Source organism: Vidua macroura, chromosome 10, assembly GCF_024509145.1.
Source record: "Vidua macroura isolate BioBank_ID:100142 chromosome 10, ASM2450914v1, whole genome shotgun sequence".
Classification (NCBI taxonomy): domain Eukaryota; kingdom Metazoa; phylum Chordata; class Aves; order Passeriformes; family Viduidae; genus Vidua; species Vidua macroura.
This window is the reverse complement of record NC_071580.1, coordinates 320,747-346,303: the sequence shown is the minus strand read 5'-3', so window position 1 is coordinate 346,303 and position 25,557 is coordinate 320,747. Positions and strand designations below refer to the sequence as shown.

General features: G+C 51.5%; 3 protein-coding genes across 5 annotated transcripts; 1 reads left to right on the top strand and 2 right to left on the bottom strand.

Annotated features, from left to right (window-relative positions):
* Nucleotides 1-760: 760 nt before the first annotated feature.
* On the bottom strand, nucleotides 761-7,453 carry SELENOT (selenoprotein T). Of its 2 annotated transcripts, none has more exons than XR_008438564.1 (6): nucleotides 7,293-7,453; nucleotides 5,986-6,096; nucleotides 4,818-4,944; nucleotides 3,484-3,571; nucleotides 2,626-2,812; nucleotides 761-1,480 (listed from the first exon to the last, which is right to left on the bottom strand). XR_008438564.1 is itself a non-coding variant. In XM_053986061.1 (6 exons), exons 1-5 carry the CDS (start codon nucleotides 7,451-7,453, stop codon nucleotides 2,688-2,690), a joined length of 612 nt encoding a protein of 203 aa, XP_053842036.1. In that variant the 3' UTR covers nucleotides 761-1,480; nucleotides 2,661-2,687. The 2 variants fall into 2 exon arrangements, 1 of the variants encoding a protein (XP_053842036.1); XM_053986061.1 differs by having other exon boundaries at nucleotides 2,661-2,812.
* A 132-nt stretch (nucleotides 7,454-7,585) lies between these two features.
* On the bottom strand, nucleotides 7,586-20,614 carry EIF2A (eukaryotic translation initiation factor 2A). 2 transcript variants are annotated; one of them, XM_053986018.1, is made up of 14 exons: nucleotides 20,530-20,614; nucleotides 19,542-19,611; nucleotides 19,192-19,266; nucleotides 18,427-18,545; nucleotides 17,251-17,350; nucleotides 16,783-16,865; nucleotides 15,504-15,577; nucleotides 15,219-15,363; nucleotides 14,092-14,208; nucleotides 11,425-11,996; nucleotides 9,985-10,101; nucleotides 9,020-9,148; nucleotides 8,087-8,152; nucleotides 7,586-8,011 (listed from the first exon to the last, which is right to left on the bottom strand). In XM_053986018.1, the coding sequence occupies exons 1-14, from the start codon at nucleotides 20,555-20,557 to the stop codon at nucleotides 7,946-7,948; spliced, it is 1,761 nt and encodes a 586-aa protein (XP_053841993.1). In that variant the 5' UTR covers nucleotides 20,558-20,614; the 3' UTR covers nucleotides 7,586-7,945. The 2 variants fall into 2 exon arrangements, with proteins under 2 accessions (XP_053841993.1, XP_053841994.1); XM_053986019.1 differs by lacking the exon at nucleotides 20,530-20,614 and adding an exon at nucleotides 19,923-20,244.
* A 77-nt stretch (nucleotides 20,615-20,691) lies between these two features.
* SERP1 (stress associated endoplasmic reticulum protein 1) lies at nucleotides 20,692-21,910 on the top strand. The gene is made up of 3 exons (XM_053986020.1): nucleotides 20,692-20,854; nucleotides 20,937-21,012; nucleotides 21,682-21,910. Exons 1-3 carry the CDS (start codon nucleotides 20,771-20,773, stop codon nucleotides 21,720-21,722), a joined length of 201 nt encoding a protein of 66 aa, XP_053841995.1. The 5' UTR covers nucleotides 20,692-20,770; the 3' UTR covers nucleotides 21,723-21,910.
* Nucleotides 21,911-25,557: the final 3,647 nt, after the last annotated feature.

The window sequence follows — 25,557 nt, the reverse complement described above, 5'->3', positions numbered from 1 at the left end:
TCTTGCTCAGGGCAGGCGGTACCAGCCCGCAGTGACAGCACCTTGGTCATGGAGGCACAAGAGGGCTTTGCTCGAGCAGAGCAATCCCGTGCTCCACAGCAGTGCACTGCTCCTGAGCAGGCCCCCCTCCATCTCCAGCCCCAGCTGAGTAGTCACTTCAGCCCTCGGGTAAGGCACAAGGTACAAAGAGCACAGCCGAGCCAGGGCTTGGGACAGCTACACGGGCAGGTTTTGCTCAAGTCACCCACACAGGTACTGCTCTACTGCTCCTGACAAGGTGGCACCAGCAGGAATGCCCCAAGTTGCCCATGGCCACGGCAGCTCAGCCAGCTGCAGGTACAAGACGAGGTGGTTCCCCATGCAAAGAGCAACAAATGCCTTCAGAGTGCCCAAAGCAATCACCTATGCTTGGCTCCGGGGAGCACCAGCTGCAGCCTGGGATGGGCTCTGGTTCAAGCACTGCAAACACAGAGCAGTAGCAGTCAGTGGGTGTTTAGAGGCCCGTGGTGCTGCAGTCAGCCTCTCAGAGCTGCCTTTGAAACTAGGGGTTCACCTGGCCAGCTTCCCCCAGGGAGGCCACACCTCAACTGTGGGAGGTGCCTGAAGGATACGACCCAAGCCCCATGTGCCCCATCCCACACTGGAGGTTCTTGGGGGCTTACACATGACAAATACAAGGTCAGTAACTTTGGAAAGTTGGCTTTTTATGCAGCTTTTCAATTGCAGTTCCAAGAATGTCCATCGCTGACAAACAAGGTACTTCACACAGGAAATGGGAACTCTTTATTTCAATTAATGTTTTTGGGTTCCATTCAGGACAGCAGGAAGGCCCAGCTCATCTCTCAAATGGCCAAGGAAGAATTGCTGGAGCTGGCCCACATGATTAAAGAGCAGCTGATCTTAATTTTCACTGAAGTCACCAAGTGATGTAATAATTCTGCATATAATTTTGCTTATATAATTCAGTATATAATGCACTGTTCGACTCTGCCATAGATTTTGAAAAATATACAAACCTGTTTTAACCACATTAAAGAGATTTGATAGACAGCTATCAATTACTCAACAGTTTAGGACAATATCAGACACTCCTATAACTTCATTTTAAACTACAAAAAGAACATAAATTCATATAAAATACAACAGATTAAACAAACTTCTCTTTTTCCAAGGAAAAATTAGGTATCAACTCAATCTGCCATAGTGTGAAACATGAATATAAAATAAGTTACCATTAGTAATGCCTGCATTGCTGATCTATGAACTGGTCGAATGAAGTCTTAAAAAAACTATACAGTATTATTGCACTCATGGCTGTGCAGTGTGGACTGGCCAGCACTGAAACAGGGCTCATTGAGTGTTTGTCCAGGAGGCACAACGTGGCTGCAAGAGAGGCATCCAGCCTGCACCAACAGCGGCTGTCTTCAGTGCAGGCCTTCATGGGTCTGCACCACGCGGCCCGGGAACCACCACCCAACGCCTGTGGAGAGACACCTGGGTTACAGCCAGCAACACCCCTGCACCACAGAGCACACCTGCACTGAAACAGCCTGCTGCACACCTGCACTGAGCCTGCTGCACACCTGCACTGAGCCTGCTGCACACCTGCACTGAAACAGCCTGCTGCACACCTGCACTGAGCCTGCTGCACACCTGCACTGAAACAGCCTGCTGCACACCTGCACTGAGCCTGCTGCACACCTGCACTGAGCCTGCTGCACACCTGCACTGAAACAGCCTGCTGCACACCTGCACTGAAACAGCCTGCTGCACACCTGCACTGAGCCTGCTGCACACCTGCACTGAAACAGCCTGCTGCACACCTGCACTGAGCCTGCTGCACACCTGCACTGAAACAGCCTGCTGCACACCTGCACTGAGCCTGCTGCACACCTGCACTGAAACAGCCTGCTGCACACCTGCACTGAGCCTGCTGCACACCTGCACTGAAACAGCCTGCTGCACACCTGCACTGAGCCTGCTGCACACCTGCACTGAAACAGCCTGCTGCACACCTGCACTGAGCCTGCTGCACACCTGCACTGAAACAGCCTGCTGCACACCTGCACTGAGCCTGCTGCACACCTGCACTGAGCCTGCCCCAAGATGGGGACTCCTAAGCTATGTGTTTTGAAAGCCACAGGTGACACGGGGATGTGGAAGTGGTTTGTCATAAAATACCTACAGGATGTGAACTCTTTGCTACTAAAAGCTGTGGAGCTTTTGCAGAGGAGCAGGGCAGTACACCAGAGCATGACAGTATTCTGCTCTCCAGGGTTAAGCAAGGAACAGACAGCATCCTGTTCCCCAAGGCTCTGGAATTCAACTGAGTTAAAGCCAGGGAGACCTTAGCCCCTGGACAGAGGCTGTTCCAATGCACAAAAGCAATGCTTCTGATCTCTGCACCACACACTTCATTGGCATTAGGCCTTCTGCCTGCTGTAACACGTTCTCCTGCCTCATGGAATGCCAGCTTCCTGCTCTGAGACAGGCAGAATGAGCCACATCCCGAAACCTCCCACCCAAACAGCCTCTGTGACACCACATGTGGCAGTTTAACATCAGAAACATTTAACTGAACCAACACACAACCCTAAAATCCAGTCTCCAGTGTGCCCGTCTTACCTGGGCACACGCACTGGTGACTGGAGGAGACTTACGAGAAGTTTCAGTGCTGATCAATGGGGCTATGATCGATGATGGGGCATTGACTCCATGTGCACATTGAGCTTCATCTCGTTATCAAGGATCTGTACAAGCTGCTGCATGGAAGGGAGGTGGCCAGACTCCAGCTTAGACCACACTGGGACATCTAGTGCAGAACACACGTTGGAGAGAAGCACCGTTACACTGCGAGCATCAGGAAACAGGCACAGCTGGTGTAAACATGGAATTGAGAAGCTCTAGGAAGCTGTGTGAGTTGGCACTGATCTATGTTGAGGAAAACATCCGAATCAACAATGCTTCCAACCTCTGGCTATGCTGAACCCCAGCCCAACTAGGACAGCAGAGTGTCTAATGCTTCCATTTAGAAGTGCTGAAAAATCAGTACTGTTGTCCATCACTACAGACAATCTGGTAATAGTAATGGATTCTTTAGGATTCCAAAGCTAAAGCATGCTGCAGAACAGACAGGAAAAGCATCTGATTGGACAGTACATGCCCATAGCTAATGTTTTCTTATTTAATGCACATCACACACAAAGAAAGAATATAACAGTTATTCCAAGGCACCAAATATCCCTCTGAGTAAGTTTTTACAGAGCTGTTCTAGAATATCTGACATCTGTATAAATTGCTTTATAAGACTTCTATGATTTTCATCTATTCTGATAGACAACATCTGAAGATCCAAATGGATGGCAATTTCCACATATCACATTTGGGACATCAATTTCCTGACACCATCCCTCATTCTCCCCACTCCACAGCTCTGACATGTGTCTGTATAGGTGACATTCTTCAAACAAAGTCTCAGCTCACCATTCAAAGTGATTTCAAAAGCCCCAGTGGACATACACTGGTTCTCAATCATGTTGCTCAGGAAGAAGACCATCATGCAGGCGTACACCTGGAAGAGAACAAAGATCCACACAGACCTCAGCCACGTCAGGCACACCTGCTGTTGTTTACAGGTGCCTCTGAACTCCCTCTGTGATTGCTCAAGGAATGTTCCCATCTACAGACACCTCCCCTTCCTCCTTTTACACAGACTGTGCATCCTGCCTTCCCCAGAAAAGCACCAAACCAGCTGCAGCCCCACCCAACTCGCAGCCTCCGCACACCTCTGGACCCAGCACAGCCAGCTGCAGCGGGGCCGGCAGTGTGACATGGAACTCAACTGCTCCCAGACACAGCCTGTCACTGTCACAGCAATGTCCAGATCACAGAGCCAAGGGCCCAGCACAAACAGCAGAGCAAGGCAAGTCACGTGCACAGGAGCCACCGACCCTCTTGCACGCTGCCAAGCTCTTCATCTGGAATCTTCTCTGCGCGTGGGTGACTAAGGAAAGGACAGCATCCTCAGCAGTACAGCTCCTCCCTCACCGCCAGCACCTCTCTAATTTCCTTTTCCTGTTCACAGGCACACTCACACAAGTCACTGCAACACCACAGAACGTGGCACAGGACAGCAGCTACACACCGCAGCCAGCCACAGAGTTGGCCCATTTAATTCAACTGGAAATATTACAGCTTCTGGGCATGCAAACTGGCCAGTGAAAGACCCAGGGCACTGGGCACCTCAGCATGGAGGTCTGTAAATTACTTTAGTGGAATAAATCTGGAACAAGGTTACTCTAAATCACAGTACAACATCCTGAATCTACTGGCATCATCAGTATTGACTCATGGGGATATTCTCCCACAATGTCATGCCAGTCTGCTCTCCAAAAACACCCACAACATTTCAACTTCATTCTTCTAACACCCTTCTAATTGCTGCCTAATCTATCAGGAGTCTGATGGAAGCATCAACTGCAAAACCGTTATGAGACAACAGAAAAGGGAAACTAATTTTAACATCAACAGTACTGGCTTGAAATGCTCTTCTTGAGCCCTAAAAAATAAAGAATTCTCTTATCATCTTTGTCAGCACATTAACCTCAGCTGCCCCTCTGTAGTAGCAGCAGCTTGGAAAGAGATCAGAGAAGCACACATGGGTTTGTCAAAAGCATAAAGCACAACTGGTAAGAATTATTCTACCATAAGGTTGCAGCACATGAAAGGTAAATCAGTCAGAACTGAGGGACTCACAGAGCACCTCATGAAGTAACGCTGAAGCTGTTTTTTCAGACCCAAAGAAGTATGTCCTTTACCTTGTTTTCCTGGCCCCACTGCCAGATGCTTGGAGCTTGCATGCCAAAGAAAGCAAACGGGTCCTTGCCAACGATGATTAAGCCAATTAATACTAGTTTAAAGACAGACAGGAAGGATGCTATGTGCCTGTTGGAGACAACACAGACCAGTGACTGAAAGGTTCAGTTCCTACTTCACCATACATAACAGTAATTCACCTCACTAGAATTTTGACAGCGTACAATCAAGTATTTCAGGAGAAGTATGAAACTTTCCAAGGTTTATCTCACTGTAAAAAAAAACCAAACCAAATCAAACCAACAAAACAAAAAAAAACAACACACGTAACACCCCCACTAAGGCCCTGCTTTTGCACAGCAGCCAAAATGACACCTTCCTGTAAACCACAGATTCTTCTGCTCCTCAGCAGACTTCAAATGGGACTTTGCTTTTAACTTATATATGCCTGAACTGGATAACAGATTCAGTTTCTAAAGCTGTTCCATATTACAGACATGTTTGACTGACAGGCACCACTTCCTGTGGAACATTTCCCAGTGATGTACAGCTCCCCACAGCCTCCCACCACCACAACCCTGCCAGAAATCGGGCCAACGAGTGTTCCAGGAGCCACCCAGTAACTATGGCATCACTCTCCAGCGTGGGCACGTTGCTTTAAGTAACAGGAATAACACTATTTTGCCTTTTTCTGAATTTCTTTGGGCTTTCCCCCCACAGCTGCAGCAAAGGCCACTCCAGCAGCCCCCAACCTGAGGGGAGCTCTCCCCTGATTCAGATGTTAACACTGAACTTTCCCTTCCTCTGTGTCCTTAACCCGTTACAGGGATTTGTCATTAAGTGCATAAGCCTGAGCAACAAATTGAATTTATGTCCAGATACAGCATGAAGAAAAGCTGGGAAAATTCACTGTTTCAAAAAAAAGTTACGTAATTTATTTTAGGTAGGATATGACAGGCCTCATTATACAGATAGCCAGATAGTGACACTTGTACGGAAAACTAAGGCAGCTACCTGGAAGGCAGAAGATCACATACAAGAAAATCATACAAGCGTCCTTGTATGCAATTGCAATAGAAAATGCCCTTAAGTTGACATTTCCAGTATTATTTCAGTGTAAATGCACGTGTTTAGCACCGGACAGCAGGCAGACAGAGGCGACACACTCACCTATAGATAGGTTGAGGAAGGTAGTTCTCTCCTTCGATTCGGATGTCTGGGTACCGCTGGCTGATGACCCGCATGTACTCCTCAAACACCCGCCTGTAGCCTCAGGAGACACTGAACACAGACAGCACTGTCACCACAGCTCCAGGGCTGCACGGCACAGCCGCTGCCCGGCAGCACTCACCCTCTTCATACCCCCGTCCAGCTAAAATAGAACTCACGTTTTTTATGGCACAGGAAAAACCTGATCTGCAGTGAAATTACACATCACAAATCCCAACAGGTAAGCCCTGGCTGTGACACTGATTTGCTCCACATTCCAGCACAGACACAGAGGTCTGGAAATACCCACTAAGCATCAAATCACTCACTTTCCCTGGAAAAATCCGTTAAATTAGGATTCATTTAGGAAGTCAATGTAAGCAATCCGATGCTCTGTGCAAAAAAAAAAAAAAAAAAAAAAAAAAAAAAGTCTTCACCCAGAGCCGTCTGAATCCCTCTCTGGGACTGTGCAAACAGGCAATGTCGCTCTCAGCCATCTCTATGTCAGCACCACACGGGAACTGCAGGAGTTCGATATTCCCGAGCGGTCCTCTGCCTCGCCTTTCAGCAGCCGCCTCTACAAAACTGCGGTAAATCGCCGAAGACCCCGAACCCAGCACCCTCCCCTGAGCGCTCCTGCGGTGCCTCAGGGAGCCGCAGGGCCCGCCCCGGCTCTGCTCCGACCGCCACCCGGCCCTGCCCACCCCGAGGGCCGGGAACCGTAGTGACGAGAGCTCCGGCCCTGTTGAATTTTTTTCTCCCCGCCAACAGGCTCCATGCGCCAGGGCTGCCTCAACCCTGCTCGGAGCTGCTGACACCATCGGCAACACCGCCGGAATGGTGCAAAGGTGCCCGAGCGCACCGACTGCAGTACGGGCCCTGCACCAAAACACAAAATTACAGCCATTCCTAAGACATCGATTCCTCCCAAACGTTAGGCCCGCACCGGCACAACGTCATACACGGCATTAAAGGGCCCGAAAAGTGCGATTTTACAGCGGGTGGCCGTAGAGCGGGGCCCACTGAAAGAGCCGCCGCCCGCGGCCCGGTGCCGCCTCCCACGCTCCAACAGCGCCGGGCGCCCCGACAGGTCGCCTGGGGCGCGGCGGCCCCTGGCCCTGGAGGAGGCTCCTCCACGGACAAGAGCGAGCGAGGCCGCCGCAGCGCTGAGGGAAAGGAAGGGAAGAAAAACGAAGCAGGGAGGGAGAGGCGACGGCCCGGCGGACGCCGCCATTTTGGCCGCCGCCATCTTGGCGGGCGCCCCTCACCAGATCTGAAACTTGAGCAGCGGCCCGGTGGCGTAAGCCATGCGCAGCTTCTTCGCCGGCAGCCCGCCCTGCTCCGCCGCCGCGGCGCCGCCGCCGCCCGGTGCCGCCGCCAGCCCCGCCAGCAGCAGCAGCAGCAGCCGCCGCAGCCCCGCCGCTCGCATCTCGCCGCCGCCGCCGCCGAGGCACCGCGCGCGCCGCCGCGCCAAGGTCACGCGCACGGCGGGGGCGGGGCCATGGCCGCAGCCCCGCCCCGGCGCGCCCCCTGGCGGTCACACTCCGCTCGCACAGCTCGCTGTTAGTAAATGCGCTTTATTGTCATCGGCAGCCCGTCGTGGCACAAAGATCGCTTCTCTTTTTAAATATAATAAAGCTATCAAGTGTCTTTATCGCCTTCCCTTCTCCCACCCAAATAAGGAAAAACAGTCTGATTTAGGCAGTATGTTATCAGAAAAGGAGTACATTTCTCGTTGGAACAGCAGCAGAACTGGCTGATGGATACTCATCACTTGCTTACAGCCTCATGTGCACGGATCTTTAGGAAAACTCTTTTTTAAAGGCAAAGGTTTTGAAACCTTAGTCATTAGCTGACATGTTTAACAAACTACATTTTGCATGAACTTTGTGTTAGCACCACACTGGAGCTCGAGGAAAATTTAAACACCAAGTTCTAGGTCTTCCAGTTCCTTAAGGAGAGCAGCTTCTTTCTGAATCTTCTCCACCTAGAGCAGAAAATGTCATAGATGTAGCTTATTATAAAATAAACCTGGAATAAACTGCACAGATCTCAATAGTACCTGATTCTTCTCCAGCTGTTTGCCAGCAGCTGCCTGTTCTTTCAGCTGCTCAATTGCCTTTAGTTTCTGAAAACAAACAAACAAACAAAAAATATTGGTGAAACAAGAACAGAAAAAAGTCTTAGAAGTTGCTGATGTGCCTGATGTGCCTGGAGGCAGGTCTCTATGGAAGGCACAATGCCTTAAGCATCTCCAGATGCTTCACCCAGAATTTCCCACCCATAACAGACATTTCTTTCAAGAACAGTTCTTTCAAGAACAGAACCTAGGAACAGCAGTACTTCATCTCTGAAACAAACACCAGGCATTGTCTCGCTGAAGGGCTAGATCCAAAATCGGAAATTACTCCATCACCATCCCTCTTCCCCACACATTTTCCTCAAAAAGCCTGGGAAGTTAATCCAGAGACTATGAGCAGCAGGAGGCAGCCAAGAGAAACGGGAACGATTCTCTAGCCAGAACTTAACAATTTCTATTCTGGAATTATTTAACGCAAGAATTCTCAAGACTGGCAGTGAACTCTGCACTCATGCCACAAGGCAAAGCACAGGGCGCTGTGCCCTTGGCAGATGCAGGTCCCAGCACCCACAGCATGCACGGAGCTCCTGGCTGAGCACCAACACCTGCCCGTGCACCCTGACCCTCAGCTGGGGACTGGCTGCACCTCCACAGCATTCCTGGCCAGGGCCTGAGGGTCAGCTTTAAAAACTCCTCCCTGTGCTGCCACCTCTGATGGACCCTCAGGAACCCTGGCACACGGTGGCCTCCACTGCTGCACAGGCTGGGAGGGCAAAGGGAGGTGGGTACAAATCTGGGACGTTCCCGTGAAGGTACCTGCATCCTCCTGCACTCGGCTCACCTTACACTTGCACTAGGTCTGGCAGACCAGCCCTTGGAGGAATACTGTCTGTTAGAAAAAGAATCTCTTCACACCTTTTTCAAATTCTTTATCTTCTTGTCCACTTCAGGATCTCCCGTGGTCACGACTGGCACAGTGTTCTGCAGGGCATTCTGTGGGGTTTTGACCTGGGCAGGGCCTTGGTGTGCATCAGCTTTGGCCTCCTGTAGACACATAAACACAATCTAGAAAACACCTTTGATTACAAAGAGAATGAAAAATGTCTTTAATCACTTTAGAGGATCCATTTAATATTCCTTCTTTCCCCATTTTACTGGTGTATTCCAAAATCTGGGCATGACTTGCTCTGAGGTACTGCATTATCCATTGATCTGCCTTCCATGGACAAAGGCTTATCTGGAACAGCTCACATGCTGTTTCTTGTTTAATTTCTACTTCCTCAAGATCCCAACCACACATAGCACAGGGAAACATCAGTTTTAGGGTGATATGACAAACACATACACAAGTATTTTACAAAGCACACTTGGGTCACTGTCTCTGAAGCAAAAAAAAAGGGCTCAAAACCAGTGCTAGAATTTTTTAAAAATAGCATTTAAAGAAAATATTGCTTCAGAGGTTTGTAGAAATTGGAAGGCTAATACCAAAAGCTGACTTTTATCTACCTAGACAATGAATAGTAAGTCCAGAAGTGATAGACAGGCTGTCTCTGGCCTGCCCTAAAAACACACCTCAGCCTCGACCTGCTGGGAACACCAAGCACCCACCTGTTCTTACCTCCTACCTAAAACCAAAATGCATTCTGCAGCACATCAGAATCACTTTGTCTCCACGCTGATTTTGGCTAACATTTGCAGCAGCTCAGCAAAGCTGTTACCTTTGAATCTCCCTCCTGTACCTGCTGTCCTCTGGTTAAACCCTGCTGCCCTTCCCACACTGCTGCACAAGCTGCTGCTGAGACTGACCACTGCCCTTTGGGGAAGCTAATTAACAAATTAACTAATTAACGTGATCCTCGTAAGAACGACTTTTGCAGTACCTGTTTAGCTGCTTTCTTTGCTTCATGTTTCCTCTGATTTTTGAGAGCTGTTTTAGACAGTGGCTTATCAATGCCTCCCAGCTGGGGTTTCATGTTCTGGGGTGGCTCATCCTCATGCTGCAGGATATGCAAAATGGTTAAAACCCCATATTCCATGTTGGCACAGAAACCCCAAAATCTACCTAAGACAAAATCATATGCAAATATGAACCAGAAAGAAAAAAGAAAGAAAGGAAGTGGGGGAAAAAGTATGCATTCCTTGGAACAACCTAAGAAGGGTAAAAAGGGTTTCAAACTCATCCACTCAAGTTTGCATGGGACTACCCTGTGTGCCCTAATGATTTCATAGATTTCCAGTAAGAAAACAAAATCATTAAGTTTTCTATCTCAGGAAGGAAATAAAATCCAAGAGGAATAACCTAGCACAAAATGACTGAAGCATGGCATTTTGCTGTTGCTGACAGCTTTCTAACCCAAACTCCTGATGACCAGAGAGGAAGGCTGAGTGCTGGCAGGGGAGATGGGGGGCTCTTGGGAGGCAGTGGGGGCTGAGAAAGGGGGCTGTTTGGTGTTTTTAAGATAACTCTCAACTGTGGCACTGTATTTTTTTAATGCATGTGACATTTTGCCCAAATAAGTAAGCAGAATTATTTTACTGCCTCTTTTCCCTACTCCCTCTGCTCAGGGATGGTCTGTGAGAGCAGCCCTCAGTATGGCTAACAGACTGCTTGCAGGCTGAGTCTCCTGAAAAAGCACCAGGCTCAAAATCAAAGCTCTCTGGGACTCAAACATTAAGGGTGCAGCTGTTACATGGAATTAGTTGCTACTCAGCCTACTTTGGAAACTTGCAGAAAGAAACTAATTGTACAAGCAGATCACTGTACTGAAATGTGTTTAAGCTGCAGCTGACTTGCTAATGATCCAATGTCTTTCTAATAAGTACATTTACCTTATTAAAAAAAAAAAAAAAAAAAAAAAAAAAAACAAAAAACCAAACAAACAAACAAAAAAAAAAAAAAAAAAACAAGAAAGAATGGCTGTTGGGAGGCCACTCAAGCCCCAGGCTGCCTGGGTTCAGAACTGGCAAGTCAAGTCACCCAGATCAGAGGCTTCTGTCCTAACCAGAGCACTCAATTTCACTGCAAGCCACACTTGGAGTTTAGTGTTTCAGTGCACGTTGCACAGAGCATTACAAAAGTTTAAAAATGCTTTGTGAAAGGACAGTATTTGGGCCAAAGAGATGAGAGCTTTCTAGCATACATGCTTGCAAACTGTGAGCAAAGTGCCAGAGAAGGTCACCGAAACCCCTCCAAACCCCCACAGTGCTGCCAACCTGGTTACTCTTCTCATGCTCCTCCTCAAAACCCCACACATGCGTGAGGCCAAGCTGCAAGGAGACATGAGACCAGCGGTCAGTTCCCACAGGACACTGCTACTCACAAGCTTGGAGCTCGTCACGGGCCTGTTCCTCAGGGCAGGAGGTCTGTACGCCTGCGCAGGCCTGGGCTCAGCGCGGGGCAGCTCGCTGGGCACTGCCTGGTACTTCACGGCTCTCTCCGGGAACACCCCGTCCAGGAAGGGCTGCCAGAACACCTGCCACATCTCCTCGTCACACGGGACCTCGTAGGAGTGCAGCACGGAGCCCGTGTAGTGCCAGATCTTGTAGCCGTTGCCGACGCGCAGCCGGGGAGCGCACGTGGCCGTCACGATGTGCTCCCCGTCGGGACACCAAGCGAAGTATGTGGAATCCGAGGCCACGGGCTTGGAAATGAGTCTGTAGTTTTTAACGTCCCACACTTCCATCTGTCCCCTGAGGTTTCCAAACCCTGCCAGCACCAGGATGTGTCCGTGGGGGCTATAGTAGGCAGCATTGCGGGGCCCGGTGCCAAAATCAAACACAGGGTCGCATTTCAGGTTAAAAACCGTGGCTTTGGCAGGCATGAAACCATACACAGCACAGAACTCGACAGAATTGGGGCTCCAGGCAACATCGTAAATAGGGCCACTTTTTGCTAAAGGAAAATGAAAAACATGCAGCTGTTGGGAGATTGCGTTTTTTTCAGAGCAAGCCAAAATAAAATCCATCGTGACTCTTCATGCTTTGCTAAGGTGCTGTATTCTAATTATTGACAGTGAAAATTAATTCTGCTAACGACAGAGGGAAAAACAACCTTGTATCTTCTGATAACTTTAGTTACAGTTTGCAACAATAACTGCAATCATTCCAAATTACCTCTGTAGGGCCAGCACCAACACTTTAACAGTAAGCAAAGCTTGACATGTAAAAAAATTCCGTTTTTTTTTTTTTCCTCAAGTATGACCTCAAGACCTTCTCAAACTGTCTCACTGGAAACCTGCGAAAACAGGACTTTTATACCAGCTGGATAATAGTTTCTCTTCTTTTAATCTAAGAAATATTGCGTAATTCAGCTTTGCAGAGGTAATAAATAGTAACTCGAGTTATCTTTGGACCATGCCCATGCACAATATTTTGTAAGTCAGATTTTAATGTGAGTGAGCACACAAAAATGGCTTTACATGTAATAATCAAAACTTGGTACTGTTAGAAGTTATTTTGAGGGCTGGAACATTAGGAGATACTGAAGAATAATGAATTAGTGATGAAAACTCAGGTAAAATACCCAGAGGTAAATACAAACCACATTATAACTTTTCATCATCGCAGTTCATATAAATGCCAAGTGCATTACTGAATCCTTAAATCCAGAGTTGACCCAAAATGTTCAAACTGAGTTAAATGGTTCATGCCTGTTGTCACTGTGAAGTCTCATCTTTAGAAACAAGGATGTATAATCACACGGTGTGTTCCCCTTTTCAGTGACATTAACCCAATACAGCTCAGCTACAGAGGTGACAGAAAATGACATTTGGTGACAGCAGCAGCTGGACAGATGAGGGCAGCTCCATGCAGGCTTCAGAGCTCTGCCAGAGCCTGCAGCAGCACCACATCTCAGTCAAAAATGAAAAGCCCTCTGCAAATGCCAGAGTGGAGAAAAGCTTCAAAACTGCACCTCAAAAAAGATCCAGCTCCACAGGGAATGCTTATCAGTTTGGGCTTTTCCTTGAAAAGGAATAGCTAAATTAAATGAAAAGACTTCCTGTTAAATATAGATACAGTAGAAATAAAGAACATTTTAGTAAGTATGTAGTTAAACAAGCAGTGCTCTTCAGCTGAGAAACTGCTCCCAAAGAGATTCTATATACTGAGTCATAACCCAAATTCTCCTTCCCCAGTGGAGTTACTGTCAAGGGGAAATGGGGCACAGTACTTGTCCACGAGCTTTGCAGCAGAAGACAAACTGGAAATGTTCCCAGTCAGCACTGTTACATTCACAGTACACCTCCAGCAAAGGTAGTCCACATCACCCCATCCCCAGTGCTCCCAACAAACTGCCCTCTACAATCCCAAACGGGCCAGATGTTTGCACACAACAGCAAGAGCTTGAGAGCAGGAAAAAAGATCCCCACAGGGGAAGTTAAGACATGGACTTCCAGTTCAAGCTAGTCACGGGAATTAAGGGCATTTATCTGCTGCTCCCCAGTATGTCATTTTTATGTCTTAAAACACTTTCAATATTACAATACAGAATAAAGGAGTTTTATTTTCCAACACACTTCAAAACATTTCACTCTCACACTGCCCTGGCTCATTGAGGGCAGTATCTTGCACGTGTTAAAGTGCAGGTAGGACTATTCTGTTTGGTGACACATTCCTGCCTGTCATGGATTCTCAGACATCAACCTGGCTCCACTGTCCAGGTGTTTTCTCAGCAAACGAGCATAGTTCCCTCCCTGTGTACCTGAACACCTTCCCAAACAAACTATCACTATGTCTTAACTGGAAGCCTTTGCTCTCTGCCACTGACATTAAGATGCTAAGTCTATCCAAGGTAAGAAAATTCAGCTACTGAAAAAAAAAAACCCACACCAACCCGGAAAAAAAACCACCACCTTCCTGCAGAGGTATAACACCAAACCAAAACAAGGTGAAGGATTTTTTGCTTCGAGGACTTTGCTGTGAGGATCAGCTAGTGAGGGTGAGCAGGGCGGCAGGGGCAGGGCTGCTGGGCAGCACGGGGTACTCACGCAGCTGCACCACGGCGCTCTCCCCGCTGGCCGCCACGTAGTGCAGGGTCTGCTCGCCGTAGTACGAGGCGCCGCTCTTGTCCACCTCGGTGCTGGCAACCACCAGCACGGCCGTGGCTGCCAACAGACACAGTGAGTGCAGCAAGCTGCTGAACCACAGCACCAGACAAAGCAAAATCAGCTCCCCTAGGAGTGCTTGTGGAGCAGGGCTGGTATCATTCCCTTTGGAACTGGGTTTTTCCTAAATGCTAACACATAATCACTGAATGACTTTGGTTCTCAGGTGGAAAAACCTCAGCTCAGTCTATGCATTTACTATTAGATCACAAGCAAGTGAAACATCCTTTGCAGCTAAAAAATTAAACTTTTAAATTTTTAAATTTTGTTTTAATTTAAAAAAATTAAACTATGTCAGAAACCAAACATCCTGACCAATCTTTGACTGAAACATCTCTTCAACATCTTCTATATGCACATCTGTTATCCAAAGCTGTGGTGCTGCAGAGCAGGGCATTGTCTCATCAGGGCAAGGCCCAACCTGCCCTTTCCCCCACCCCAAAATGTCTTGAGACAACAATCTTTGCTGTCTCTCACAGTCCCCAAGCATGGTTTCTACATGTATGCAACACCTTCCTTATATTCTAAACTATGTGGGTTGAAGGAAAATGACTTGTACAAAATCATTCTGAAACTGCTCATTGCTAACAAACAACAAAGCACAGAGGCCTGTCACCTCACCACCACATATCTATGCATACAGTTACCATATCTATGCATACAGAGAATTCTACAGATTAAGATCATATCATCACATGAACTGTTGTTATGTTTACAGTCCAATTATATTATCGACACAGAATGCAAAATTATGTAGGAATTTGTCATTCAACTGAAAAATTTACCAGCACGTATAGAATATTTTCCAGTACAATACAAAAAATTATGAAAGTCACAGGATAAGTGCTGAGCACTCCAAGCTGTGCAGAAATGCACCTCAGCAAGGCATTAATAGCTTGCCCTCAAGATTTATCAACATACGCAAATTAAACACAAACCCCACACAGTAAACAAAGTAAGTCAATCCAAAATGAGCACAATTCAAAAGCCTCAGTACACAGCTGCTGTACCTTTTTTGTTCCATAGCATTGTCACCTTGTCAGCTTTAAAAAAGCTTTTGTTGGCTAGTGCTGACTGCGGGCCTCCAAAGTTGGGGTACTGGTAGAGCCTGACAAAGGACGGAGCACCTTTGCTGCCTGGGACATAAACAGCAACCTGAAACAGACACGAGATTTCACTGCAGGTTAAAGCCTTGGCAGCACAAGGCATATTTACTACCAGTACATTGTACTAAAATCACAGTGGGGTTTTCATAAGAAAACCAAAAATAAGATTGGAAGCTGAATCAGAAGTACCTTGGTTGGCTGTGCTCCTGGGGACAACACGAAATCACTGACCTTCTGCAAATGCAGCTTGTTTGCAATGGTATCTGCCAAGAAAAAGGCCACAGATGTGTGGTGTTAATGACAAACCACGTTACCTGGACGTCCTAACCACATCCTTCCATGGGGTTGTATCCTGGATAACACAGACCAGTAAAGGCAATCACAAAGATCTCTTTTTCTAGGCAAACAACCATTATTTTCCCATTTCACCTACAAAGCCAACTTGAATCAAGCCTATGCCTGAAACCCAGCACTTAGTATTTAAAAGTTCAAAAAGCAAGGGCAGCCTCTGAACCCAAGGTGAATGCAGCTGGTGTTTGAAGCAGATATTCTTTGCCTTATCTGTGCTGGCTTCGGTCACATCCAGGTGCCCTTACACAGAGGCAGGGCCTCTCCCCTCTCAGCTCCATGGGATAACTCTTCCCAACAGGCCTGCTCAGGGCTCAGCACTGCCCCTTCCCACAAACAACTGCTGGGAACAGCGTCACCCCACGGCTCCACTGCAGCCAGGAATGTGCACTGCCAGCAGGTCCTGCTGAGGCTGACATTCCCTGCTTCCCACAGCTTGCTTAACATCAGCAGGGCTACTTCTCAGGAAACTCAATCTCTCGTAGCCCTAATTCTTCTATCAACTTTAAAACAAAACAAAGAATGCAAAACTAAAACCACATGCTGCTGTTCTCCCCTCAGTTTTCTTTAATTGTTTTACTTTTTTGTTCTAATTAATTTTTATCTTTCTGTTTTTTTCTTCCCTATTCCCTTTTCAACATCTATTGACTCCAGATATTCTACCACCAACAGTAAATCTCCGTGGTAAAAATCTTCAGGCTTCACTATTTCATTTTTGCCATCAATTTTTTAATGAGCCATTTTTAGCAGTCTATTGACAGAATGTGCACAACCCAAGGAAGTAATCGTAGATCACTTTTTCTACAAAACAACTTCCTGGATCTCAGTAAATGAGTAACAATACAGAATCAGGCCTTTTAAATTGAGGATCATATGCATTTCATATCATGTCAGTCAGTGAAAAGATAAATAAGAAAGTGAAAATACACTTCATTAAAGCATAAGGATTCTGAATTCCAAACTGAAATAGAATGTAGGCAGTATTTAAAATAAAAGGCAAGTAAATGAAGAAACAAAGAAAAACCTGAAAACAAAAACCACCCCTCTTCAAAAAACCAGCCCTGCTTCAAAAGAAGCAGTGTTTATAGAAGGGATGAAATGTAGAGAAATAGTTGCATACTGAAGTTGTTGTTTTCGAAGAAGTGCACTTCATTGTTCACATTTCTGGCACAAATGCTTTCATCATCTGCCCAGCAAGGACACCTGCACATTAAGGGAGAAATCAGAAACAAAATGATGCTCATCATTAGCATCCCAGGATTGTCTTTCCCCTCTATTGTGAACCCAGTAAGTTCAAACATGATACATTTTATGTGGATAAATGACATCTGCATAGCAAAAATATACAAGTGGATGTAGTTACTGTCTGCTCAGCTTTCCTCTGTGGTGCAAAGTGGGAGTGAATTTACAGTGAACTACACACAGGCACAGACTCTGGCTTTCAGTTAGCCACAGGCACTGCTTTGAAAGCCAACACCACACTAACAGTTTGTGTTAGTGTGATTTACCTGGATTCACCATTTACCTGGATCAGATTTTGAAACCCACATTTCTTTGTAAACAATTAGCATCTGGAAGGCTTATTTACCAGTTCTGCAGCTTTTTCTGCACAAAAGACTTTAAGCATTTTCCAGTTCTCAGATCATGGAGCTGCAGGTTGGGCACCCCTGCTGTGCCATCCTTAGCAGCTGCAAAAAAACATAGTGGTATTTGAGGCTTAAATCTGCTTCACCTCAACATCCCACCTCATGGTTCTACATGAACTTCTTGCAAGCATGCAACTTCTGCCCCTGAGGGACCAAAGCCATGAATGCTGATTGCTGGACCTATTAACCTCAGTCTGTTTGCAGAAAGAACTCACATTCTGAGGTGTAAGGTTTCTACTCCCCACTGCAAGGCTGCAACCAACACCTGCACAGCTTTTTAATCCGAAACAAAAACCTTCCTCACAGCAAACAATGGAGGCACGTTTTCCACTCCAATGTTTTGCTCTCACGGGAGCGAGGTGATTTTGTCCATTCCATCACAGTCACAGCTCTCTCTGCGAGCCATGCAGAATGGTTCTGCTGCTTTTAAACTGTCTGTACTCTCCTCTTTACCCTGTGCTACCCCAGGCTAGCACAGCCTGCCTGCTGCTGCCAGTGATTTGCAGCAGCCCCAGAACAGCTGACAGCTTGTGCTGCCTTCTCTTATCCTACAGCCTGTCCCTGTTCCCAGTCTCCCCACAGCCTGGCCAGCTCCCAGGGCCCAGCCTTGTCCAGCTCCTCCCTCCCAAGGCAGCATGTACACTGGCTGTGGCTCGGACAGAACTGCAGCTCTCAGAACCAGCAACTCAAACCCCCCAGGGAGGCAGAGGAGGGGATAAAGCTCTGGGCATGGAGAACACTCCAGTCATGGGCCCCAGGGCAGGACACAACTGCTCCAGGACAGCACACCATCTCCCCCACCTAGCCAGGAACACAAGCCTGCAGGGCACACTGCACCACGACCACTTCCCAAGGCTCAGGAAACACGAGCTTGGCTAACAGAGTAACTGGGAGCACTCTGACAGAGCGTGGGTGAGCATGGCCAACACCCCACTGCTGCTCTGACAACGGCATCCCTCCCTCCTCCACTGTGCTCCTGACTGCCCACAGAACTTCCTGCACCCTTCTGCACTGCTCATTTAGCCAACAAATGCACTGCAGAGGCCACAGACACGGACTGAGACCTGCACAAAGCCTCCCAGCTGGCACAAAGCTTCCCCAGCTGGTACAATACTCACTTGCATAGGCCTGCCACGTTGCCAGAACATTATTCTTTGGTGAGAATTCAAGGCAAACTGTCTTTGGGAGATCAAAGGAATGCAGTAACTCAGCTCTGGTGACATTAACAACATTGACTCTGGAACCAAAAGATGCTACTTCAATAAAACATGCTTGCAATAGTTAATTAATGCTGAGAGAATTGTTCAAATATTTGACTCTTCTAGATCTGCCCCAAATTTGGCCAATGTAACAAAATTGGAAGGAAGAGCTTTCCCCACCCCTCCTCTTGTTTTTACTAAATTTTTCCAAGAGCACATTTTAAAACCAGATACCCAAGCATGACAGAAACCAAGAAAAGTGACCACTGGTCAAAACATAACACATATTTTTGTCTGCAACACAGACAAATAGTTCTCTAAACAGGAGAGGGAACTCTATAATGCACCTGATCTATAAAAAAGGAACCCTGTGATGTTCACAAGGTGTATAGACTCATTATTTTCTGTGGACTCTGCTAATAGATTAATCCCAGAGACCAGGTACTGGGAGCCATGAATAAAACAACAACCAAACCAAGAAGGCATATCCAGACTGCATGGGAATGGGTGCATTGTAAACAGGCAAAGAACACGAAATGTTTCATCTGATAAACTCCATTTAAAGCGTACATGCAAACACTTGCATTAACAGCAATCACCTTTACACTGACAAGAGTAAATGAGGCATGACTGATGCCACTTATTTCATACATGCTAAACATTAAGATAACAAAATGCACCCACTTTTCTCCATTGCACCAGGCAAAGAGCGAGCCGTCCTTGCTAAAAGCAACAGCTTTGCAATTTTTTCCAGAATCCCTAAGGAAATAAGAAATGCATGTGAGTACCCAAGCAGCACCACAGTTAAGGTTTTCTTACCAAAAACGAGCAGAGCAAGTTTCCTGCTGTGCTCCTGAGGAGCCCCGTGTCACAGAGCAGTGCCTGCTACCCTGCTCAGGCACTGCCACCTGGCAGCCAGAGCTCAGCAAGCACAAAGCCTTCCAAACCGTCCCTTTTCTGAACTCACTTATGGCACACACTTTTCAATTCCAGAGTCGAATTTCAGAAGGCAATTTCTCTAGTGCCAGCAGTACCTTTGGAACGCCGTGCTCTCGGTGAAGCTGGGGGGCCCGTTCACCATGTACAGCCCCTCGGACCCTCGCACTGCAACAGGAAACAAACAACGCGTTTCAAACGCAGGAGAGTGCCCAGAGAGATGATTTTCTAACTTGTGAACCCCGAGACAGGCACACTCTTTGCCATACTCGCTATAGGGAAATTCCGAGGCAGAAGCGGGGCACGCCCTGGAGCTGCCAGCCCAGCCCAGCCGCCTGTGCAGGATGTGCCCCAGGCCCGGCACCCACGGCCTCGGCACGGCCGCACGCAAGAACGGCTCTTCTCGCGCCCAAATACAACTCTACAGGGTTCGTGCACACCTCAGCCCCGAGAGACCCTAAGGGAGCATTTTAACACACCTTAAATCGACCCACGAGCTGCGCAGCCCTGCCGGGAACGCGTTCTCTCTCAGCTCTCCCGTCACGCTCCCCATTAGGATCCCAACTTACAACAGACGGCAGCGAGCAGCCCAAAATCTGCCCCGAACAACTGCAGCCCCCCAGCCCCGAGCGAGGGGAAACAGGCTCGTGCTCGAAGCTTACAAATGCAGGAAAGGAAAATACACGTCCCTTATGTCAGGGACAGTTCAAGCAGTGAGACACCGAAAGGAACCCGGCTTTCCAGGAGAGCTTCCCAGAGCAGCGGGTGCGGGCCGGCGCCGGGAGGCTGCGGGGCGGAGGCGCGACCGGGCCCTGCTCCGGGCTGCCGCTGCTCGCCCCGGCCCCGGGCCGAGCGAGCACAGGGCCCGACGAGCCCTGACCGGCGCCGGGGGCGCCACCGTCGAGATCTCCGCGACGGGGCCGGACTCGGCCACGCCGCGGCAGCGCACGCTGGGGAGAGGACGCGCGGCGGACGCCGCCGGGCACCGGAGGAGCCCCGGAGGAGCCCCGGGGCCACGCCACCCCAACTTCGCTGTCGCCTCCCGCGCACCGACCCCGACCCCGACGCCGCCCGGGCCCGACGCACCTGCGAGCAGCGGCGTGGGCGGCGCCATCTTGGGGCGCGGGCGGAGCGGCGTTTCCGGTTCCGGGGCGGCGGCGGCGCAGCGGCCGCAGCGCGCGCCACGTTCCCGGGGAGGGGGCGGGGCCCGGGGCGCGAGCGCGGGTTGGCGCGCGCGGGCCCCGCCCCCGGCGCGCTCCCGACGTGCGGCGCGCGCGCGGTGCTGACGCGGCAGCGGCGGCCGGGCCGGACCGGGCCGAGCGCGGACATGGTGGCCAAGCAGCGCATCCGCATGGCCAACGAGAAGCACAGCAAGAACATCACCCAGCGAGGCAACGTCGCCAAGACCTCGGTGCGCGGGGCCGGGCCGGGCGGGCACGGGGTGGCGGGGGTGGCCGGGCCGCGCTGCGCTGACGGTGGTGCTGTGCTCGCAGAGAACGGCCCCGGAGGAGAAGGCGTCGGTCGGGCCCTGGCTGTTGGCTCTCTTCATCTTCGTGGTCTGCGGATCAGGTGAGCGCCCGCGCGCGGGCGGCCGGGCCCGGCTGTGCCCCTGCGGGCCCGGATCTGCCCCTGCGGGCCCGGTTCTGCCCCTGCGGGCCCGGCTCTGCCCCTGCGGGCCCGGCTCTGCCCCTCTGGGCCCGGTTCTGCCCCTCTGGGCCCGGCTGTGCCCCTGCGGGCCCGGCTGTGCCCTGGCTCTGCCCGGATCTGCCCCTCTGGGCCCGGCTGTGCCCTGGCTCTGCCCGGATCTGCCCCTGCGGGCCCGGCTCTGCCCCTCCGGGCCCGGCTCTGCCCCTGCGGGCCCGGCTCTGCCCCGTCACTGTCCCGGTTCTGCCCCTCGGGGCCGGTTGTGCCCCTGCGGGCCCGGTTCTGCCCCTCCGGGCCCAGCACTGCCCCGTCACTGTCCCGGTTCTGCCCCTCGGGCCCAGCTGTGCCCTGGCTCTGCCCGGTTCTGCCCCTCGGGCCCGGCTGTGCCCCTGCGGGCCCGGTTCTGCCCCTCCGGGCCCAGCACTGCCCCGTCACTGTCCCGGTTCTGCCCCTCGGGCCCAGCTGTGCCCTGGCTCTGCCCGGTTCTGCCCCTGCGGGCCCAGCTGTGCCCCTGCGGGCTCCGGCGGCGCTCGGGGCCGCCGAGCTCGCTGCTGGCGCTGCCCGGCGAGCGCTCCCCTCTCCGCTCTCTTGCAGCCATCTTCCAGATCATCCAGAGCATCCGGATGGGCATGTGAGGGGCCGGTCCCGGGCCATGGCCCGCCGGCCCCGGCCGCCGCCGCAGCTGCCGAGGAGCGTTGCGCGGCACCGGCCGTGTCGCATTCCAGGTCCCTTCACGAGTCATTCCGAGTTTTCTAGCCCGTGCCACAGTGCCTTGAACAGCACCACATGTATAAAGCAATAAAAGTCTGTTGTTGATCTACAATGGTGGACCTACTTATTCGCTGAAGATCCGGCCTGCTCTCTGTAACGCGTGGAGCTGTGCGCGACGTAGGTCCGTAGGAACTGGCATCTCTTGTAAACACCGGCCCCAGACCCGTGTCACCCTCGCTGTGTGGCTGGAAATGGTTTCGCTTGACGCTGGAAGCCAGGATTCCTGTAGAGCTGGAGCCCGACTGTGCAGCATGTTCCCGAGGAGCCTCCCTGCATCCTCCGTGTGTGCGCAGGGCGGGCCACTGCAGCATGTGGCAGTGCTCGCCGTCCCCACGCCACGGCACCGCCTGTAGCTTTGTCCCAGTCCACGCCAAACGCTTGTCTGTGTAGGGCTCGTGGGTGCTGAGAGCTGGCGCGGCCGGGCAGCAGCTGCTCTGGCAGGATCCCTGCCGGAGCTCCGTGGACTGCGGGAGCACCGTGCCCAGCCCTGCGGCTCCCCGCGCCTCGCCCGGCCGTGCCTGTGCTGTAAATACTTCTTGGACAACTTTCAACAAGTGGTGATAGTTTTAAATTTGACAATGTTGTGTGGGAATATTGGGTGTGGAGGGGGGGGACGCGCTGCCTCCCTGCCCACAGTTCTGCTTCTGTATGTGCAGCCCCTGCAGAGTGTGGTGTGTCTTGCAATATATATTTAATCCTATTTAAGGTAAAACCTGCCTTCAACTCGATTTCTTTTAACAATGGATTCAGTATTTAACTGCTTCCCTACTGGTGATCACACTTCCTTCTTCTGTAGATGACTGTAACTTGAGATCACATGGAAAATGCTGCTATTGATCATATTTCCCTGCTGATGGCCCTGACTGCTGATGGCTCTGCTGTCTTCGTGGTGACAAAGGTGGTGGGAGTTGCTCTGCTGGTGCACGCAGTTGCTAAAGGAAGATTTCTTTTCTCCAGGTTTCTTAGAAGACAAATTTTAAGTCTGATTACAGTAGAAATAACAGAAAACAAAATGGGTTGAGGTTAATGAATTGCCTGTTAGCCGTGAAGGAGCACATCTTCTGTACGCGTTGTATTTCCATGTGGAACCACTGGTGTGAGCCGGGGCCGCCGTGCACAGGGACCCTGTGCTGGGACACTCGTGTGCTGTGGTGGGGAAGTGGTGTCATCGCTGATTTTAAATAAAGTTCTTTTCAAACGCAAGCTGTGTTCACTCTGGCGCGGGCAAAGCAGGGCTCTGCTGGCTGTTGGAACCCAGCCACTCACACCAAACTGGGATTAATTGGCTTTTCCCTGAGAGGAGCTGCCATGCCATGGGGCACCCCGTGCTCAGCTGTGTGCATGCTGGGCCTGAGCTGGGGCTGCCATGGCTCTGGATGCACCCAGCCACCCCTCCCCTTCCCTCTGGGGACCAGCAGGGGTTCAGCAGGTGCCTTCCTCTCACCTCTTGCCTCTCTGCTCCCTGGGAATGTCACAGAGGCTGCAGGGGGCTGGCCACCGCCTGCTTGGCTGCAGGAGTCATTGGCTGTGCCACCACAGCAGCCGCTCGAGGGCTGTGCGAACGCTCAGGGTGCCTTGTACAAGTTGGTTCTTTGCAGTTCAGTAAATTCTTGCTTTGGTGCAAGCTGGCCACAGCGGTGTGTGCAGCCCTGCCCTGGCACCTGTGTGAGGAGGCACGGGCAGCTGCAGGGCCAGAGCTGGGCTGGCTGGGGGCACCTCTGGAGGGGCCTTCTGGCCCCACACATCTGAGAGCAAAACCTGCAAAACACCACGCTTGTTTCTTTCCAAAACCTTTCAGAGCAATACCCGTTTAGCTCCCCTCACGAGATGCAGCTCCTCGTTCCCAGGCCCTGGCAGCTGACAGTTGTGGCGTGCTGGCAGTGAGCCCGTGCCACAGCTGCGGGTGGTCGCGTTCTTCAGGGAGCTGAGCTCGCCCAGGTGACATCATTAACCACCCGCGACACACACATCTCAATTTTTTTTTCTTTTCTCCTGTGAAGCCTTCTCAAGGCTGGCCGCAGGGCTGCGTTTCTGGAGGAGGAGCACACGGTTTGCTGCCCAGGGCGAGAGGTCCCTGCTGTCCTGCCAGGCCTTTCACAGCTGCTGGAGCCGCACAAGGCGCTGTGTCCGCGTCCCGCCCATCTGCACACGCAGCACACGAGGGCACCCGGCGGCGACAGGAGCCACGCGTGGGGCCAACAGCCCCGGGCAGGGGGAGCAACGCCCCGCGCCGAGGCGGGAGCCGGGACGGGTGGCGGCAGCGTCGCTGGCGGTGACGGCGCGAGAGCCCGAGCGACGGGGAATCGGTCCCCGATCCTGGGCTGCGGGGACGGCCCGGGACCGGGAACGACAACGGGAATGGGCCCGAGAACGAGGACGGGACCGGGACCGGGAACGAGAACGGGAATGGGCCCGAGAACGGGACCGGAACCAGGAACGAGAACGGGAATGGGCCCGGGAACGAGAACGGGACCGGGACCGGGAACGAGAACGGGAATGGGCCCGAGAACGAGAACGGGACCGGGACCAGGAACGAGAACGGGAATGGGACCGGGAACGAGAACGAGGACGGGACCGGGACCAGGCCCGGGCGGGGGCGGTGCGGGGACAGCCCCGCCCCGCCCCACAGCGCCGCCCCGCGGCCGCCACCGACCCCGCAGGTCCCGCTGCGCCACGGCCGGACCCGCCCGCCACAGCCGGGGAAGGGTCGGGGGACGGGGCGGGGAAGGGTCTCTGCTCCAGGCACGGCCCCACAGCGCCGGTCGCAGCCGGGGAAGGGCCGCTCTGTGCTCACCTCACCTGGCACCTGCTCCGGAGCCGCCTCACTGCTGTGCCAGCCTTCTGCTGCACACGCTCCCCTGAGCCAGGGCCGCGGCCTTGAAGCTCTCCTCAGTAAGCATTTCCTCCGCATCCTCCACTGTTTCCGTAGCTTTCCCCCACATCTTCTGTCACATCCTCTCTGAGACGCCGGGCCTAACTCGGAGCCGCCTCTGCCCCGCTCCACTGCACGCTGAGCGTTCTGTGACAGCGCGAGTGCAGCCCGCTCCCAGCCCGCGCTAAAGCACACGCTGCCCCGAACGCGGCAGCCGAATCCTTTCTCTTTATACCAAAGCCACGGAACAACGTCGAAGACACGTGTTGGAGCAGCCGCATCTGGTCTGGGGAGCCGGCTCCCGCAGGCGGCTCGCCCCGGGCAGAGCCCAGCGTGGCGGGGCAGCGGCAGGAGCCGCCACACGGGGCCAGGGCCGGCGCCGAGCCGGGCCCGCACGGCAGCCGTGTGCCAGCGAGGCTCTGCCGCCGGCAGCCGCACAGCTACTGACACCGGGCGGTCCAACTGTGCTGGTCCTTTTCCTCAGGCAGCTCTCGAGAAGAGCCCGCAGCATTCCCAGACCCTTTTTGCCAGCTCACAGGGCTCTCACAAGCCAAGCTGCTGTCCAGAGCCGAATATCTCTAGGAGAAAACTAAACACAAACCCCCAAAGCAAACCTGACAGGAGCAGAACAAAGAAAAGGCTTTCTAACAGCATCAGTGCAGTCTTTGTTTAATCCTCTTTTTCAGATTTACTAAATGCTTCTTGCTTTCAGAGAAAGCGCCTCTGCAGCTCCCCAGCGTGAAGGATGTGCCCGTCCCTGCCTCACACCCAGGGGAACAGGGCTGCTCCCTCTGCTCCCAGCACAAAAACAATAACCATCCCAGTCA

Bases quoted from the DNA above. Each gene is read 5' to 3' on its own strand.
- EIF2A (XM_053986018.1), bottom strand. From the start codon at position 20,557: ATGGCGCCGCCCACGCCGCTGCTCGCAG. The intron at 17,351-18,426 runs GTGAGTATTGTA...GTTTTTTTGCAG, and splicing joins AACGTGGCAGGCCTATGCAA to CTGCTAAGGATGGCACAGCA. The intron at 16,866-17,250 runs GTAAATAAGCCT...CTTAATGTGCAG, and splicing joins CAGAAAAAGCTGCAGAACTG to GTGTCCTTGCTGGGCAGATG.
- SERP1 (XM_053986020.1), top strand. From the start codon at position 20,771: ATGGTGGCCAAGCAGCGCATCCGCATGGCCAACGAGAAGCACAGCAAG. The intron at 20,855-20,936 runs GTGCGCGGGGCC...CTGTGCTCGCAG, and splicing joins GCAACGTCGCCAAGACCTCG to AGAACGGCCCCGGAGGAGAA. The intron at 21,013-21,681 runs GTGAGCGCCCGC...GCTCTCTTGCAG, and splicing joins CTTCGTGGTCTGCGGATCAG to CCATCTTCCAGATCATCCAG.